This window comes from Catharus ustulatus, chromosome 3 (genome assembly GCF_009819885.2).
Source record: "Catharus ustulatus isolate bCatUst1 chromosome 3, bCatUst1.pri.v2, whole genome shotgun sequence".
Lineage (NCBI taxonomy): Eukaryota > Metazoa > Chordata > Aves > Passeriformes > Turdidae > Catharus > Catharus ustulatus.
This window is the reverse complement of record NC_046223.1, coordinates 116,501,147-116,519,490: the sequence shown is the minus strand read 5'-3', so window position 1 is coordinate 116,519,490 and position 18,344 is coordinate 116,501,147. Positions and strand designations below refer to the sequence as shown.

Genomic DNA, 18,344 nt, shown 5'->3' with positions numbered 1-18,344 from the left:
GGAGCTGGGTTATCCAGCCTGGAGAAAAGAAAGCTCAGGGACACCTGAGAGCCCCTTCCAGTGCCTAAAGGCTTTCAGAAACATGGGAATAAATTTTTATTAGGGACTTTCATCAGTAATAGGACAGGGGGTGATGGTTTTAAATTAAAAGGGAGGTCTATTTAAATTACAGTAATTTCACGATTATAAGCCGCACCATTTTGACTAAAATTTTGGTGCCAAACCCTGGAAGTGCAGCTTATAATCAGGTGTGGCTTATATATGGACAAAGAAGGAAAAGTTGCTGTTTTAGTTTGGAGGACAGGTGTCTGCTGAGAAAGGCAGGAGCTTCTCTTTGAAATGGAGAATGTAAACCCCCTCCCTCCAAATTATTATAATTTTGAAATCAAGGGGCTCTCAGGCAAAGATATGGGAATTAGGAATAACAGTTCTTTACTAGGGAAATTAAAATAGAAATACAGCACTACAAAGAACAAACCCCAAACCCTGACACAGTCAGAGTACAGCCTGACACCCGTCAGGCAGGGTGTTGGCAGCAGTCCCATTCCATGGTGGCTGCATCCTCCTGCAGTGACAGATGTGGCTCGGTTGGAGCAGTGCTCCTGTACAAGGTGCAGTTTCCCTCCGGAGCTCCAGTGGGGATGTGGAGAAATCCAGTTTTCCTCTGGAGTCCAGTGGAGAAAGGGGCTCCCTTAGTGTCCCAAACCCTCTGTTTTTATCTTGGTAAGAAATGTTGGGCTCTTCCCCCTGGCTGGAGCAACTCCCAGTGGGATGCAGTAATTTTATCAGTGCCACAGTGGGACTCAATGGCCATGAGCAGAAAATGACTGGCTGGAGGAAGGATGGGTTGTGAAAAGATAAAGAACAATGCCCTGCCTGGTTTCAATGGATGGCCCATTAGCAGAATATCTCCCAGGGAGATCAGGATCACTGCCCCACCCTCAACAGATGGTGATAGAACAGATACCTTTTATCACACCCTGTATTGTAACGTACATCTTATAATCAGGTGTGGTTTATAATCGTGAAATTACTGTATTTCTAAGGAAAGTTTTTTTTTTTTTACAATGAGGGGGTGAGGCCATGGCACAGTTTTCCTAGAAAGCTGCTGGATGCTCCATCCCTGGAAACGTTGAATGGCAGTTCTGGGCAGCTTTGAGCAGCCTGCTGTTGTTGGAGATGTCCCTGCTTGTTGATGGAGGTTGGACAGGATAAACCTGAATGGTCCCTTCCAAACCATTCTGTGATTCTGTAGAAAACCAAGGGGGACAGCTCAACCCACCATGAGCAGACAGGAGATGGTGGAAGGAAGGTCAGATTGGTCTGCATGGCTGTGGAAAATGAGAAAAGGGCATGGGTGATATTTAGAGGAAGGATGGCTGAACTGGAGTTACTGCAGAGATTTCTGGGGACACTGCCTGAGTGCAGCATTGCAGCAGGAGGCTTTAGTGCATAAAATAAGGCTGAACTTCAACTGTGGGTCACCTCAGTGCCTTTTCCTGCAACAGCAGACATGTGAGCAGCTGGGATGTTCTTTTCTTCTCTCTGCAGAGTTTTGTTATTTCTGGTGCAGGATTTCAAGGTAAAACAAATTCCCCATGGCAAGATCTGTGTTCTGCCTTAGACTGCAAAATACCCCACAAACAGAACCAATTTATTATTAAAATTTTCTCTCTGGCCTGCCTCCTACAGCACTGATTCCAGCATGTGCTCTGGGATTTCTGCTGGCTGCTGCTGAGAATACTTTTGTTTTAACTTTCTAGGAAACAGAGGGCTTCTCTTTGAAGTCTGGGATGATGCCTCTGATCTGACAGAAGCAGGTCCTGGATACAGATGGCAGTTTGTACCTAATGCCAGCTCCCCAGTAAGGTTTCTGTCTGGGGCAAAGAAGTCCTTCAGGTACTCAGTGATATTAAAAAGCCATGGCAATCACCTTTAGCAGTGCAAGGTGTAGCAAAAACACCTGACAGCTCTTTATAGCAGAGCCTCACTGCACAGCTCCTCTAAATCAAAGCAAACCCTTTGCTCTGAGGTCCTTTTGATGCTTAAAATATGCAGTGAAGTGCTTTATTTTTTTTCCCTCCTTTTGCCTCCCCTCAGTATTTCTGCTCTACCTGCCCTAGATATGCTGAAATACCACCAAGAAAAATTGCTCTGGAAGTAGAAGGAGCTCCAGTTTGAGGCTTTTTTGGGCCAGATGTGGAGGGTCAGATTCTCAGCTGATGTTGGCAGTAAAGGTGGAGTTAATACAAATAAATAAATTCCTGAATTGTGTTGGTTCCCATTGCCTCTTCAGATATGACCTTGAAAAACTGCAATGTGCACAAATTCTTACATTTTTCTATGACTTCTCTGGTTTTGTTGTTTGATTCTGAGTGTGGTTTTGGCTTTTTCCTGCTTGTTCAGGGTCAACACTTTGAGAAGAAATGCACTGAAATGGCCACCAATAAAATCATACTTAGTTTCATGGAGCTGTTTTTTCTTTCCTTTTTGAAACCTTTGTAAAGCATAATTGACATTTAGTGTGAAATTGGGTCGTTTTGAGGTTACTTCAGCTTTAAATAGCAAGGTTTGTTTTGTTAAAATGGTTTAAAGATGTTTTCTTGTTACTCAGTGTGCATTTGAAGGTGGAGTGTGGGGGTGGTTTGTTGGTTTTTTTTTGCTGTAACTCTTTTGTATATCATGGATGTTCTATTTTTGCTCAGCTCCAGACTCCGTGGATTTTTTGTGGCTCCTCAGACCAACAATTACACCTTCTGGATTCAGGCAGATGGTCAAGCATCTCTCTACTTAAGTTTGTCCCAAGATCCAAACCAGAAGGTATTATTCTTGGTAGAGAAAAATGAGATTAAATGAAAAATGAGGATGAAAAGGATTTTAATTAAGGTGATAACAAATGGAAATTTCCACAGTGTGGATTGGTTTATTGTCTCTTATGAATCTATGATTATGAGTTTGCAGAGTCACATCTCTGTGATTATTTTGATGTTTTACATTGGTCTTGTCCGTTACATAAAAAAAAAATTAAAAAAAAGCGCTCTTCCAGCCAGAGTAATTGATTGTCTTTTCCAGAAGATTTTTTTGTTAGTTCAGCACATTTCTGCCTGAACTGAAGCTATGAGAGTTATTTGGGGAGCTGTTATTCATGCTAGGGTAACACATAGGAATTATCTTCTTTGTGGTATTGAACCTTAAACCAAAATTCTTTGAGATTGTGGCTTTTTCCTATAGAACAGGTAGGAATTTGTGAGCCATCAACCCATGGCTGCCAGTTATAAACACAAATATGTTGTTTGTTTGTTTATTTTTGGAGCTGTGGCATTGGGCTAAATGTTATTTGGGGCTGGAGAAATGTCACTAACTGGTTGAATGGCTTCAAACTGAAAGTGAGTTGGTTTGTATTGGATATTAGGAAGAAATTGTTCCCTGTGATGGTGGGGAGGAAAGACCCTGGCACAGGGTGCCCAGAGAAGCTGTGGCTGCCCCTGGAAGTGTCCAGGGCCAGGCTGGATGGGGGTAGGAGCAACCTGGGATAGTGGAAGGTGTCCCTGGCCGTGGCAGGGGGTGGAATGGGAAGGTTTTTGATGTCTCTTCCAGCCCAAACCATTCTGTGATTCTGTGATTTGGTTCTTCTGCACACAGGTGAGAATTGCTTCTCTCCCTGCTGGCAATTCAGAGTGGGCTGAGAACTGGGTGAAGAACTGGAGCGAACTTTGGCAGCCAAAATCGCAGAAATTCGAGCTAACTGCTGGTTCTAGGTACTACCTGGAAGCACTGCACCATGCACAGACACCCAGCAAAGGGATGAGGGTTGGAGTGCAGATACACAACACGTGGCTGGACCCCCATGTGGTGAGCAGCTACCGCACTGAGAGGCACGAAATTCGGGCTCGTGCCCTGCGTCTTCCAGAAGTGCAGGTTAGTGCTGCCTGCAGCTGCCTTGCTGGTGCTGGATTTGAAAAAAAAATGTGTGTTTTCACTTTGTTTTTAACCTCCTGGGACAACTGATGAGAAGAACATCGTGAGATGAAGTTGTCTGTTGTTTTTATGCACTTCAGTGGAATGAGGGAAGTTTTTTCCTAATGGTTAAATTCCTGCAGGTCAGGAGCTTTAAGGACCTGCACAGGTCATCTCTTGTTCTCCTGTTAATGTAGGAATCCTGCTCCTTCTAGGACAAGGGCAGTTTATGAGTAGCTGAAGTGACTCTTGGAAAGGGTCCCTGTTTCACAGAGGCTTAAAAAGGCAAAGTGCTGACTGTAAAATCCTCCTCAGTAGAGGATGCCAGGTTTGAGGTGTGTGTGTCTCATGAAGTTTCCATCTGTTTTCATTTCTTGATCTGCTTCTCTTTTTTTACCAGATGTTGACTGTGTCTGGTACAGGTTATTTCAGTATCTCCTGGAACAACACACTGAGAATGATCCCCACAAATGCTACAGCTCACCAGGTAGGTGCCATTAAACACAGACACAGGGTCCTCTGCTGGGCAGGAATTGGTGGAGATCTGCTGCTTGACAGAAGTTAAGATTTGGCCCAGAAGCTGAGATAAAGTTTATGTGATGCAGATAAAAAAAAAAAAATTAAACTGAGAATGTCTTACAATGGGATTGTTTTTTTTTTTTTCTGGAGAATTGACTCCCAGGTGTATTTTAAGCTTATCACAACATGCAGATATCTTGGACTTTCATTGATCCAGATCCTTGGACTTCTCTAAAGCCAGATGTGTGTTGTATGGCTCTGGCTGCTTCAACACCCCATAGTCTCTTGGTGTGGTAATTTGTCAACATTAAAGTGACCCTGAGTGATGGCTCCATGACAGTCATTAGACTGAGGATGTTTCACACCCCTGAAAGCTGTCAGACATGAAAGTTTACATTCTGTTGAGATAAATTTTTGTTATATTATTATTTAACATTTTTCTTCTTTTAATGTTTGGCTACCTGCTTGTTCAGAGCTGCTGTGCCACTTATCCCTGGTTGATGAAAAGTGAAGTGATGATGTGTGTGTTGAAGTCTCTGCTGAAATGATTGTAACTGACTGCTTTCCACTTTCTTAATTTCTTCTAAAGGTGCAGGCAGCAATAGAAGAGCTCCTTTCAGTAGGATGTGAAACTGAGCCAACTTCTGCTAAAATCCTTTTTCACTCTGGTTTTGAGAAAGAAGGTAGGGAACTTCATTGGCAAATAAGCAATATTTATTGTGAGACTTGATCTGCTTTAATGACATAAATGTTCTTTAAACTATTACTGGTAGCAAATTTACACTTTTAATGAGTATAAGTATATATTCATGTTTATAATCTATTCATTATGTGTATGTATTAGGAACAACATGATCAATATAATAATCACAGGGATATCCAGAGCTGGAAGGGACCCACAAGGATCATCAAATCCAGCTCTTGGGCTGGACAACCCCAGGAATCTGTGCCTGAGAGTGTTGTATAAACAACAGTGTTGAACTCTGGCAGGAGAATTCTTGGAGTGGGACTGTTTGACAATTTCTGGATACCCACTTGTTGTATTTTCACGAATCTTGACTGTACTGGTGTCTTCTGAAATCACTTTCAGACCTCTCATTTCCTCTTTTATTTTTTTTTAATATCTGTCAGATATGAAGAACGTCATCACCACAGGACACGCTGTCAGTGGAACAGAGCCCTTCTGTGGGAGGTTCAGTGTCCACAGACCAAGCCAGCTGATGAAAACTTCCCCATCAACACTACCAAGATACGACCTTACTAAATACTCACATGTGAGTGGCTGCTCTTAAGGAGCAGCTTGCACTGGGCACTGAATGCTCAGAGCCTAATAAGCGACATAAAGTCATCTGGCCAGCTTACAATTCCCCCAAACCTACCAAGCATCTTTTATTTGGTTTGAGAGTGGTTTTGGATCTCTGAGATGTTGATATTGTTTAACACACCTGGCTGTTAACTGCTCCTGGGGATACAACCCTCACTGTGGGAAAGGAAAAAGTGGGATGGTGCTGGAGAAAAGTGGGAGGGACAAGGATGACCCATTTCTCAGCAGAAGGAAAAATCCTTTATTGTTTGGTAGTCCATTACTGCTCACTTTTCTGCTCATCTTCTCCTACTTTTGGCACAAATAAAACTTCAGGTAAGTCCCAGGGTTGGTTTGATGCCATGCTGTGGCACACCTGGGTACCAAAACTGTTTTCTACAGCTCTTATTCCTCTCCAGCTCCCTTGGAGCCCCTTTGGGCACTGGAAGAGGCTTTAAGATCTCCCCAGAGTATTTTCTTCTCCAGGCCAAACAACCCAGTGTTACACCAGAATTGAAATGAATATCTTCCTTTATCTTCCATGTATTTTAGATATAAATTACAGTAATTTCACGATTATAAGCCGCACTATTTTGACTAAAATTTTGGTCTGAACCCAAAGTGCGGCTTATAATCAGATGCAGCTTATATATGGACAAAGAAGGAAAAGTTGCTGTTTTAGTTTGGAGGACAGGTGTCTGCTAAGAAAGGCAGGAACTTCTCTCTGAAATGGAGAATGTAAACCCCCTCCCTCCAAATTATTATAATTTTGAAATCAAGGGGCTCTCAGGCAAAGATATGGGAATTAGGAATAACAGTTCTTTACTAGGGAAATTAAAATAGAAATACAGCACTACAAAGAAACAAACCCCAAACCCTGACACAGTCAGAGTACAACCTGACACCCTGTCAGGCAGGGTGTTGGCAGCAGTCCCATTCCATGGTGGCTGCATCCTCCTGCAGTGACAGATGTGGCTCAGTTGGAGCAGTGCTCCTGTACAAGGTGCAGTTTCCCTCCGGAGCTCCAGTGGTGATGTGGAGAAATCCGGTTTTCCTCTGGAGTCCAGTGGAGAAAGGGGCTCCCTTAGTGTCCCAAAACCTCTGTTTTTATCTTGGTAAGAAATGTTGGGCTCTTCCCCCTGGCTGGAGCAACTCCCAGTGGGATGCAGTAATTTTATCAGTGCCACAGTGGGACTCAATGGCCATGAGCAGAAAATGACTGGCTGGAGGAAGGATGGGCTGTGAAAAGATAAAGAACAATGCCCTGCCTGGTTTCAATGGATGCCCATTAGCAGAATATCTCCCAGGGAGATCAGGATCACTGCCCCACCCTCAACAGATGGTGATAGAACAGATACCTTTTATCACACTCTGGATTGTAACCCCAGATAGTTGCTGACACCCAGAAGTGTTGCTTATAATCAGGTGCAGCTTGTAATCGTGAAATTACTGTACCCATGTTTTGAGTTGTGAAAATCTTTTCACCGCTTTTGCAGGTGTGTTTTGCACACAAAGGCCATATGAGCAACATCCTTCATCTCTCGGTGTCCTACACCAATGTTTCTTCACGTCCAGTGAGGAGGAACCTCACCTGCCAGTGGGACTTCAGTGAAACTGCCTCTAAAAGGTATCCAGACAATGACAATTATCAGAGATTATATTTTCCATTGTAAGAAGATGCAGTAGGAAAACCGAGGCAAGTTCTTATTTATACAGGAATGATTTTTTAGCTGGAGTAATCTGTCAAAAGCTCTGTCCCTACAGAGGCATTGCTGGAATGTGTTTCCATGCTTTTTGGAGGATCTAATGAGTAAATTTCCCTGTTTACTGCCACATGCATTGTCTCACCTCAGTGGCACACAGGTATACTTGATAATTTTTGAGAACATAAATCCCCCAGTTTCTTTCCCAGTTGATTTTGTGCAGTAAGAGAGAGAATTACTTGGTTTTTGTCCCCCGCCGTTTGATATCTTTGAAAATTGGTGTAGCCTTTTAATTTCTTGATTCACTTAAAATTCCATGAGTAGAAAATATTTGGTAGCAGAATAAAGGTTAGGGCAGGCAGACTTAAAAAAATCAGGAGTGTCTGAAGAACCTGAAGGGACCTGAGGGGTTGAATTCTGGATTGACCCTCATTGAGGTCACTGATGCTGTTGTGGGATTTTGCCAATAAAAAAGCAGGTGTAGTCATTCCCACATCCTAATCTAGTGATTCAGAGGGGAGAACATAATCAGAGATCTAATTCCTCATTTCTCACTCTGGGGAACCCAACAAGGACATGGTGAGTAATCACAAACCACTGAGCTTGTGCTAAATACCAGTAGTAACAAAACCAGGTCCTGATATTACCTGGACTCTTCACAATTACCCCAAATTTGTTTATTGTCCCAACCTTGGTGTCTTCCAGCTGGACATTCACCTGCACCAACCTCTGGCAGAGGTGTGTGAATCTCTCTGTGCTTCTCCAGGACCTCCCAGCCAATTCCCCAGTATTTGTGCATCAGATAGACATCCAGAGCCCTGTGCTGCAAAAAGAAACACCTGGATCATTTTATCTTGATGAGCTCATCATTGCTGACAGAGCTGTGATTGGTAAAGCCATCTCTTTTGGGATTTTTCCCCTCAGCATAGTCCATTAAATCTATAGCAATAAAGCTGGATGAAACTTTTTCAAAGGGAAAATTCGCAGCAGGCACAAAAAAATTATTTTTTTCTTTAACTTTTTTTTTTGTGATAGCAGTCAAGAAGGAATTGCCAAAATATCAATATTCTTGATTTATTTGAAAATGTGGTTCTTCAAATGGAACGGACTGTGGTGAAATCACCATTCCTTGAAAGGTTCAAAAATGTATAGATGTGGCACTTGGGGACAGTGGTTAGGTTGGGGACACTTGGGTTAGTGGTGGACTGGTCAGTGCAGAATAGTTGGATTCTGTGAACTTAAAGGTCTTTTCCAACCTTACTGATTCTATGAAATATAACTTAAAAAAAACCCCCAGCAGGTGTTTCCAGCTATGAAATGACAATACCCTGGGCATAGTCACCTCTGCTGTCCTTGCTCTAATAGAAGTTTGTGTTTTTTCTTTCAGTTTCTCAGAGAGACCCCAAACCCCCCAGGCCAGGGGGGAGGATAATTGAAGCAGTTTCTGTGGTGGGGTCTCCTCCCACCTACAACGTGTCCTGGAGGATTTCTGGCTGTGGTGCCAGTCTGCCCCTCCTCTCTCCAAGGTAGGCACAGTGAGCAGCTCATCTCAATATCCTTGTCCTAGTTTGGAGGACAGGTGTCTGCTAAGAATAGCAGGAGCTTCTCTTAAAATGGAGAATGTAACCCCTTCCCTCCAAATTATTATAATTTTGAAATTAAGGGGCTCTCAGGCAAAGATATGGGAATTAGGAATAACAGTTCTTTACTAGGGAAATTAAAATAGAAATACAGCACTACAAAGAAACAAACCTCAAACCCTGACACAGTCAGAGTACAGCCTGACACCCGTCAGGCAGGGTGTTGGCAGCAGTCCCATTCCATGGTGGCTGCATCCTCCTGCAGTGACAGATGTGGCTCAGCTGGAGCAGTGCTCCTGTACAAGGTGCAGTTTTCCTCCAAAGGTTCAGTGATGATGTGGAAGGGTCTGGTTTTCCTCTGGGATCCAGTGGAAAAAGGCTGCTTTGGTGTTCCAAATCTCAGTTTTATCTTGGTAGGAAATGCTTGGCTTCTCCCCCTGTCTGGAGCATCTCCCAATGGGATGATGGAATTTTATCAGTCCTGCAGTTGGACTCAATGGCCATGAACAGGAGAGATCTCCTGGAGGAAGGATGGGTTGTGAAAAGATGAAGAACACTGCCTCACCTGGTTTGAACAGGTGGCCCATTAGCAGAGGATATCTCCATGGAGATAAGGATCACTGCCCCACCTGGTTTCAGCAGACAGTGATAGAATACAGACTTTGGGTCACATCCTGTATTGCAACCTAAGACAACCCTGTAACACCTCTTATAGCTCCCCCTGTGTATCTGGAGTTGGTTGTCAGCTGAGTTCAGCTGCTGGAAACAAGAGGTGCTTAAGGGAGTTGGGTTTGTTCAGCCTGGAGAAAAGGAGACTCGGGGTGACCTCATCGCTCTCTACAACTCCCAGAAAGGTAGTTTTAGTCTGGTGGGGTTGGTGTCTTTCTCCAGGCAGCACTGACAGAATGAGAGGACACAGTCTTAAGCTGCGCCAGGGGAGATACAGGTTGGATATAAGGAAAAAGTTTGTCTTGGAAAGAGTGATAAAGTACTGGAATGGTTCTGCCCAAGGGGGTGGTGGAGTCACCATCCCTGGATGTGTTTAAAAAAAAGACTGGATGTGGCCAGGTCATAGTTGAGGTGTTAGGGCATGGGTTGGGCTTGATGATCTTGAAGGGCTCTTCCAACCCAGTGATTCTGTGAATTCTGTGAAAGATAAGTTGGGGTGTCAGATATCTGTGGTCACCAAAGTGTGATGTGGGATTGGAAGGAAATCCAAACCCTTCTGGAACAGTGGATGAAGATCATCCAGAGGTGTCTCCAAACACTGTTAATGACACCAATTCCTACGTTGGGCATTAGGAGTCTGCCTCAGGTGTCCTTGTTTGCCGAGATGAGGTTTCTGTTCCTCCCAACAATCACAGGAATCACAGCCATGGGCTATAACTGGATCAGAGACTGCAACATTAAAGGTTTGTACTGGCAGAAAATAATTCCTGTAAAAGTTGGGTTGTACTCAACTGAGTCAAATGTAGCATCTTAACATAAACCACCAAGGATAAGGTCAGGAATGAGAATGCAGGGGGATGTTTGTGGTGGCTGAGATGTGTAACCAGAGGTGCAAATAATAGGAAGAGGGAAAACTTTTACTCCCGTGTGGAGCCTGAAGACTGACATTAGAATGCTGCAAATAATACTGATGGCTGTATTTTTTGAATAAATTTAGAAAAGAATGGGAAAAAAATACCATGGACATCATTATGGAGCTGAGGAAAATGCCTAGAGAGGAAGATTTAAGAAGTTGCACTTGTTTAACTAATAAAAATGATTAAGAGGTGATTTGATCACAGTAACTCTCACCAGGATAAAAAATGGTGCTTGGCACAGGTGGAATTTTTCATCTCACAGAGGAAGGTATCAGAGAAAAGCAGGAATCAGCACAAACTATAAAAATGAGTGGGCTGAGAACTCTCTTTGGACCCCTTCAAAATAAACCTGGCTCTTTCTCTTTGCTGAACACGGGCTGTGATTTAATCCAATACAATTCCTACTCCTGTCAGAACAGGAATATTGGCTAAAATCTTGTTACCAGCTGTACAGAGGGCTCAGTGATCCTTTTGGTTTCGCTTAAAACCAAAGCCACTTGTTATCCAGACACTTAACACACGATGGCATCGTTGTACCACAGACAGGCTCCTTTTCCTTTGAAACACGAGAATTTTAGTGGTGAAGGAGAAAAGCATTTTAACTTTTCAGAATTGGACTTTGAGTGAACTTGAATTACTCCAATAGAGATGTGGAGTCTGGGAGAATGATTTAATGATGGACCTGCTAACGCTGTGTTAACATTTGGGTTTGATCTTAGGGGTCTTTTCCAACCTAAATGATGGTACAGTATGAAATCTCATTGTAATTCAGGGGATTTGAGATTTTCATGGGCATTACAGTGTGAAGCAGGAAATATTTTTGCTTTGCTGTTGCAGATGCTGTCCAGGCTGCACTGGGCTGGTTCTTTAGAAATACCAGCATTGGGGTAGCACTCCCTGGTGCTCGATGGTGTATAAATTATTTCTTTCATCATAAATTAAAAAAAGGTAATTTTCCACAATTTTCTTCTGTGTGCATTGCCTGAACAATTCACAGAGTCACAAGGTTGGAAAAGACCTTCAAGAGCATCAAGTCCAACCCAACTAAACCATGGCACCAAGTGCCACATCCAGTCTTTTTTAAAATGCATCCAGGGATGGTGACTCCAACACCTCTCCAGACAAAACATTCCAATACTTTATTATTCTTTCTGTGAAAAACTTCTTCCTAATATCCAGCATATATTTCCCTTGGTGCAGTTTAAGACTGTGTCCTCTGGTTCTGTGGGTGCTGCCTGGAGAAGGAGACCAACCCCACCTGAGCACAGCCACCTTTCAGGGAGGTGCAGAGAGTGATGAGAAGTTAGAAATTGGGAATATCCAGTTTGTTTTTGATGTCTGGGCATCTTCCCTTTAAATCCTTCAGGAGTGTTGTTCCCATGGGTCCCTCAGCTGTTGGTTGACCTGGGGGTGTCAGGAGTGTGAGTCTCCAGTGTTGTTCCTCTCTGTGACCTCCTGTCTGTCCCACAGAGGTGCAGTGCTTGGGGAGGACTCTCAGCAATACCTGCACGTTTCCACGGAGGATGTGAGAGTCAGCCTCACCATCCAGAGGCTGCAGAAGTCATCCCCACCTCTTGGAGGAACCTTCAACATCCACTTGGCCAGCACAGTGATACCAGGTAAGGCAGGGTGCAGAACAGGGCATGGATTTCCTCAGCAGGAAGCCAAGGGAAGAATTAATGGCCAGAGAAGTTTTGGCTGCCCCATCCCAGGGTGTGCTCAAGGCCAGGTTGGTTATTAAATAGCATGGATGATCTTCAGATTAGACATAAGGAAGAAATTTTTTTATGATGAGGTTGGGGAAAGAGTGGCAGAGGTTGCCCAGAGAGGTGGTGGATGCCCCATCCCTGGAAACACTTGAGGGCAGGTTGGATGGGGCTTTAAGCAACCTGGTCTAGGGTTCATTGCTGGGATTAGGTGACCTTTAAAGGTCCTTTCCAGCCCAAATCCTTCTATGATTCTAATCTATAATTCTGTGATTTTTTTTTTAGTGCTTAAGGTACAATAAATTTCACTCTTTTGGCAGTGGCAGGGTTTGAACCATGACAGCCTTGCAGAAATAATGAAATAATTCCTTTCCTAGGAGCAGGCAGGTGTGCTCTCCTGGAAAGGGAGACATCCCCTGCTCCCTCATGTCTTTTGCAGATGTTTCAGTGCACATCTCAGCCCCCCAGCTCCGCAGGCTTTTGCAGGACAACGTGGATAATTTTACAGCTCCCTTCTTCAACACCAGTGACTTCACTGTGACCAGAGACTCCAGCTCCTGCTATGAAAGTGTCTGGACACTGACTTGGAAAAAAACAGCTGGGGACTTGCCCAATGTTATCAGTGTACAGTAATTTGTTTTACTAATCTCCACTTTGATCCCCATTTGATGCTTTTGGTCTTGGTTGATTCACTCTCACAATGTTTTTTTTTTTTTTTATGAAAACACCGTGGAAATTTAGGCAGTCTTCCTATTTGGAACAGCAGTTTAAGCAAATTCCAGATCAAATGATGGAAAAAAAACAGTTGTAGGAGAAGAAATTATATCAAGTCTGTGATTCAGGAGACTTGTGTAATTTCTGCACAGCAAAGGGGCTGGTATATTGAAATGAATTCTTCATTAATTATATCTACATTAATGTTTCAGTATAGTAACTGAAGCACATCATAGATTTGTGCCATCATTTATTTGCCAAGAAAATATTTTTCTGAGAACTGTTTTGTCTGGTTTCATATCTGGCCTTCATAAGTCTCAGGTGAAGGCTCACCTTACACCCTCCCATCCCAGGACTTGTCATGTTAGTTTTGCTTCAAGCAGAAGGGTCTTTTGGAGTAAGGACTCAGACTGAGATGCTTCCTACCTCAAAAGGAAACACTATTTCATTGGGTATTCAGCTCCTAAAAGTGTGATGCTATTTTCCACAAATGCCAGTGCTCAAGATGTTGGCCTGGAGGGTGAAAAATGTTTGAGCTGCATCTTCAGCTCTTGCACAGAGCCTTGTTTCACATAAAGTCATGTCTGTGAGATCTTCCCATGCCTAAGTCTAAATTATATTATTGGGCGTTAGAAGTTTATTTACAAACCTGACTCCTGAATTTCTTTGTCATCTCTTTACCTGCAAAGTGTAGGTGAGAACAGTGAGGTATTGTGAAACTTTGAGTAATGAAGATTTAGAGGTGGAGATATGACTCATGGAAGAAGGGTGAGAAGTTTCCAGGCGTTACTTGCTTGTAAGGATTCTGTTTTGATTTAAAACCACAGGAGAGAAAAGGATGAGAAACTGAAATTCCTTGATTTTTGCCAGGTCTCTGCTGAAAACCTCACTGGCCTGAAGCTAAGTGTTTCTACTCGTGTGGTTTATGATGGGGGTGTGTTTATTGGACCAATATTTGGGGACATGCTTGCCACCCCCCATAACCAGACACAGGTGAGTTGATGTGCTCTCACACTTTTCACTGCTTCAGCAGGGCTGTGTAGCTCCAGGAGCCTCACAGGTATTTGGGCACCTTGTTCTGCAAATAAATCCTTTCAGGAATCTGATGCTCTGTGCTATAAATTTCTCATATTCTGCTGCCTGGCATGTGGAGCAGGACTTTCCTCCAAGAGCTGTTGCAGGCAGAGAGAATGGTGATTATGGGTGATGGAAGGTGATATTTTTTTTTTTTTTTTGGATGCAGTGACCAAGGGATGAAAATTTGAGCTCCCACCTTGGTGGGTCCTAAACTGGGAATTACCCAATTCACCTGCAACATTCTGTTACACTGATGGGCAAAAGAAATGAGTTTGTGGCTGGGATACTCATCTGTCAGGCAAGTCCTGAACCTCTCTGGATCTCAGTTCCCCAAGAGGGAAGAAGGAGAGAGGAGAGCTTCAGGCTGAAGGAGGGATCACTCCAGTCTGCTGGATGGACAGAAGTGTTTCCAGCTCTGCTCTCAGACATTGCAGAACAGTGCCAATTTCTGGCTTTGTTTCCAGCAGACTCACAGGCACTGTGGCCATAACAGGGTGATGCTGGATGTGCTTCAAACCCAGCTGTGCAACATCTGGGGCCAAGTCATCCTGCCTTTTTCATGAGCCTGCTTCCCAGCCATGAGAATTGCTCTGATTCCAGTGACTCAGCCACCTATGGCATCTTCTCCATCTGTGCTGCACAATCCCTCAAATGGCCCAAATGAAACAAGACCAGTAACAGCAAACAGATTTTCTGGATATTTTTGAGCTTTATTCTGGCAGTGTAACAGTGTCCCTCTAATTATTGTGTCTCTGTCCAAGCAGATTACTTTGCAATTCTGTGCTCCTTGCATTTCTTTGGGACAGATGCTTTGCTTTTTTGCAGATATTGGTGTACTCTCCTGGCACACCTTTAACACCTGGAGAGAGACAAAGAGGGGCTATTTTAGGTCCTATCCTTTGCCAGTTGACTCTTCAAAAATATCAAGATCTCAGGAGGGATATTTCTTGATATCTCTTTTAGATTATCAAAGTCACAGCACAGGTTTTTTTTTTTTTTTTCCTTCAGCATGAACAAAAAGGGGCAAAAAAAATGAAACTGAGGGCTGCACATTGAGAAGACACATTGTGGGTTCCATTTTAATTAGTCTTCCAGGGTGCTTTAAACATAATAAATTTATTCCCAAGGCAAAGTGGGAAGAAGTGGGGGAAAGGCAAGAACAGTCTTCAATGGGTGACTGGAAGAACAGGAATTTGAGGGTTCCAGGATGATGGGAGAGAGACTGGAGATGCAGCATCCAAAACTGTTCTCTGCTGTGCCTTGGATGAGCCCTAGCAATTTGCTAATTAAATTTGCAGCAGGGTGAAGAGCTCTCTGTTTGTGCCCTGTTGTAGCACTGAGTGCTCTCAGTAACTCAGAGTGGCTACCAGAATCTATCTGACACTTGTGGCTCTAGAAAACCCCTCTGTTCCCTTACCAGCTTTAAGGTAACCCTCTGGTCTGTCCCCAGGTGGTGGTGACAGTGAATGATGTCCTTGCAAACTGTTCTGGCTCGTGTTCTTTCCAGTTCAGCCAGGAACTGACACCCATAGTCAGAGATGTGGAATATTCATCAGGTAACAGTGGCAAAAATTCTGTGAGAATGACCTGCCAGGTGCTGGTGATTTCATGTATGTGTGTGTAGCCTTTTGTGAATGTTTGATTTTATGGAAACTACACTTTTATCTGACGTGCTGAGTACACAAGTTTGTCCTGAGAAGGGCTGGGAAGGGTCTGGAGCACAGGTCTGAGGAGGAGCAACTGAGGAGGCTGAGCCTGGAGAAAAGGAGGTGCAGGGTGACCCCCTCACTCTGCACAACTCCCTGGCAGGAGGGTGCAGCCAGGTGGGACTGGGTCTCTTCTTCCAGGGATGAAGAAATAGGATGATAGGAAACTGCCTTAAGGTGCATCAGGAGAAGTTTAGAATAGTTATTAGGAAAAATTTCATTGAGTGGGTTGTCAGGCTCTAGAACAGGCAGCTCAGGTTCCTGGAAGAGCTCAGAGGCTTTGTGGATGTGGCATTTGGAGACATGGTGAACATGGTGATCTCAGAGGTCTTCTCCAACCTTAACTACTCTGTGATTCTGTGGTAGAGGCATAAAGGGGAGAGAAACAATGGCAGGTTCGATGCCTGAAGCAAAAAACAGCTCTTAGCTCAAATTATTTTAAACAAAAATTTAAGGAAAAATGTAGCAGCTGGACAGGGACAGGCAGGAATTGCTGTTATGTGGAACAGTGAGATATCACCAGTGATGCAGTTTTAGGATGTCCTTCTGAAGCTGGTAAAAACTTTAAACTGTTGGCTGAAATGAAATCCTGCATGTTGCCACACCAAAATTCACGAGTCCTCTCAATGATTGTATTCCTTCAGGTGAAGGAGTCCCAGGCCACAGTGTGTCTGAGGGGAGTTGGCTTCGGTGAGGAGCAGCAGGTGGAGGTGAGCAGCAGGAGCTGCCGTGTCACAGGGGTGAGCCACACCCGGGTGGTTTGCCAGGTGCCGAGGCTGCCGGCCGGGCGGCACCCGGTGACACTGCTGGTGACACCCCACGGCTTCGCCCTCAGTGCCACCACAGCACCAGGGATCTTCCTCACAGTCCAGCCTGCCCTGGCAGCTGTTGAACCTCCTTCGACTGCAGAGATGGGTAGGTGTGAATGTGAACCTTCCAAGGGAGCTTCTTCCTGGGCGTGGCATCTTCTGGTCTTTCACCAACAAGGTTTTACCTGATGAATTTTATGGCTGGGCACACCATGTGTGTCCCAAAGCACATTCAAAAATGACCTAGAGACTGACAGAATCTCTTCAGCTCTTTGTACAGTTTCCTGAGTACAGTAATTTCATGATTATAAACCACACAATTTTGACTAAAATTTTGGTCCAAATCCGAAGTGCAGCTTATAATCAGGTGCAGCTTATATATGGACAAAGAATGAAAAGTTGCTGTTTTAGTTTGGAGGACAGGTGTCTGCTGAGAAAGGCAGGAGCTTCTCTTTGAAATGGAGAATGTAAACCCCCTCCCTCCAAATTATTATAATTTTGAAATCAAGGGGCTCTCAGGCAAAGATATGGGAATTAGGAATAACAGTTCTTTACTAGGGAAATTAAAATAGAAATACAGCACTACAAAGAAACAAACCCCAAACCCTGACACAGTCAGAGTACAACCTGACACCCGTCAGGCAGGGTGTTGGCAGCAGTCCCATTCCATGGTGGCTGCATCCTCCTGCAGTGACAGATGTGGCTCAGTTGGAGCAGTGCTCCTGTACAAGGTGCAGTTTCCCTCCGGAGCTCCAGTGGGGATGTGGAGAAATCCGGTTTTCCTCTGGAGTGCAGTGGAGAAAGGGGCTCCCTTAGTGTCCCAAAACCTCTGTTTTTATCTTGGTAAGAAATGTTGGGCTCTTCCCCCTGGCTGGAGCAACTCCCAATGGGATGCAGTAATTTTATCAGTGCCACAGTGGGACTCAATGGCCATGAGCAGAAAATGACTGGCTGGAGGAAGGATGGGTTGTGAAAAGATAAAGAACAATGCCCTGCCTGGTTTCAATGGATGGCCCATTAGCAGAATATCTGCTGTTGAGCTAAGGATCACTGCCCCCACCCTCAACAGCTGGTGATAGAACAGATACCTTTTATCACACCCTGTACTGTAACGTGCAGCTTATAATCATGAAATTACTGTAGTTTTGTCTGTAAATTCCATTTTCAAGTGCACAGATTCTCATTACAGCATATCATCAGTGTTTCATACTCATCCTCCCATACCCATGTAGCTTTATAGCATTTGAATTAATCTGGCCTAATTAGAGTGGGTATTAGGGAAAATTTCTTCCCTGAAATGGTTGCCAATCACTGGAGTAGGTTGCCCAGGGTGTTGATGGAGTCACCATCCCTTGAGGAATTTGAAAGATGTGTAATCTGGCACTTGAGGACATGGGTTAGTGGTGGGCCTGGCAATGCTGGGTTGCTGGTTGGACTTCTTGATCTTAGAAGGTTTTTTCAAACTAAATGATCCTAAGATTCTGTAACTGTGAAATGTCTGACCTCTAGTTAATCCCTGCCCCATTGAAGCAAAGGGTCATGGCACACTAAGTTTAAGAATCACTTTGAATTCATAGAAAAGCCAAACACCTCCAAATAACTCTAAAAACAATCCAGCAATGGCAAATTTTAGTGCTTGGGCCTTGCTTCTCCTTTCCTTTGCTGGCAAATCCACTCCTCCCAA

The 18,344-nt window shown here is 43.9% G+C and overlaps 1 protein-coding gene across 1 annotated transcript in view; it reads left to right on the top strand.

Annotated features, from left to right (window-relative positions):
• The window catches only part of PKHD1 (PKHD1 ciliary IPT domain containing fibrocystin/polyductin), a 236,715-nt gene that overhangs the window by 14,195 nt on the left and 204,176 nt on the right, over positions 1 to 18,344 (top strand). Inside the window, exons 13-27 of the mRNA XM_042779098.1 lie at positions 1,764 to 1,899; positions 2,706 to 2,820; positions 3,643 to 3,918; positions 4,358 to 4,444; positions 5,066 to 5,159; positions 5,608 to 5,750; positions 7,276 to 7,406; positions 8,188 to 8,372; positions 8,870 to 9,008; positions 12,119 to 12,267; positions 12,794 to 12,978; positions 13,939 to 14,061; positions 15,596 to 15,701; positions 15,856 to 15,869; positions 16,511 to 16,766. Of these exons, the coding sequence (XP_042635032.1) occupies positions 1,764 to 1,899; positions 2,706 to 2,820; positions 3,643 to 3,918; positions 4,358 to 4,444; positions 5,066 to 5,159; positions 5,608 to 5,750; positions 7,276 to 7,406; positions 8,188 to 8,372; positions 8,870 to 9,008; positions 12,119 to 12,267; positions 12,794 to 12,978; positions 13,939 to 14,061; positions 15,596 to 15,701; positions 15,856 to 15,869; positions 16,511 to 16,766 (2,139 nt within the window). The remainder of the gene's footprint in view (positions 1 to 1,763; positions 1,900 to 2,705; positions 2,821 to 3,642; positions 3,919 to 4,357; positions 4,445 to 5,065; positions 5,160 to 5,607; positions 5,751 to 7,275; positions 7,407 to 8,187; positions 8,373 to 8,869; positions 9,009 to 12,118; positions 12,268 to 12,793; positions 12,979 to 13,938; positions 14,062 to 15,595; positions 15,702 to 15,855; positions 15,870 to 16,510; positions 16,767 to 18,344) is intronic.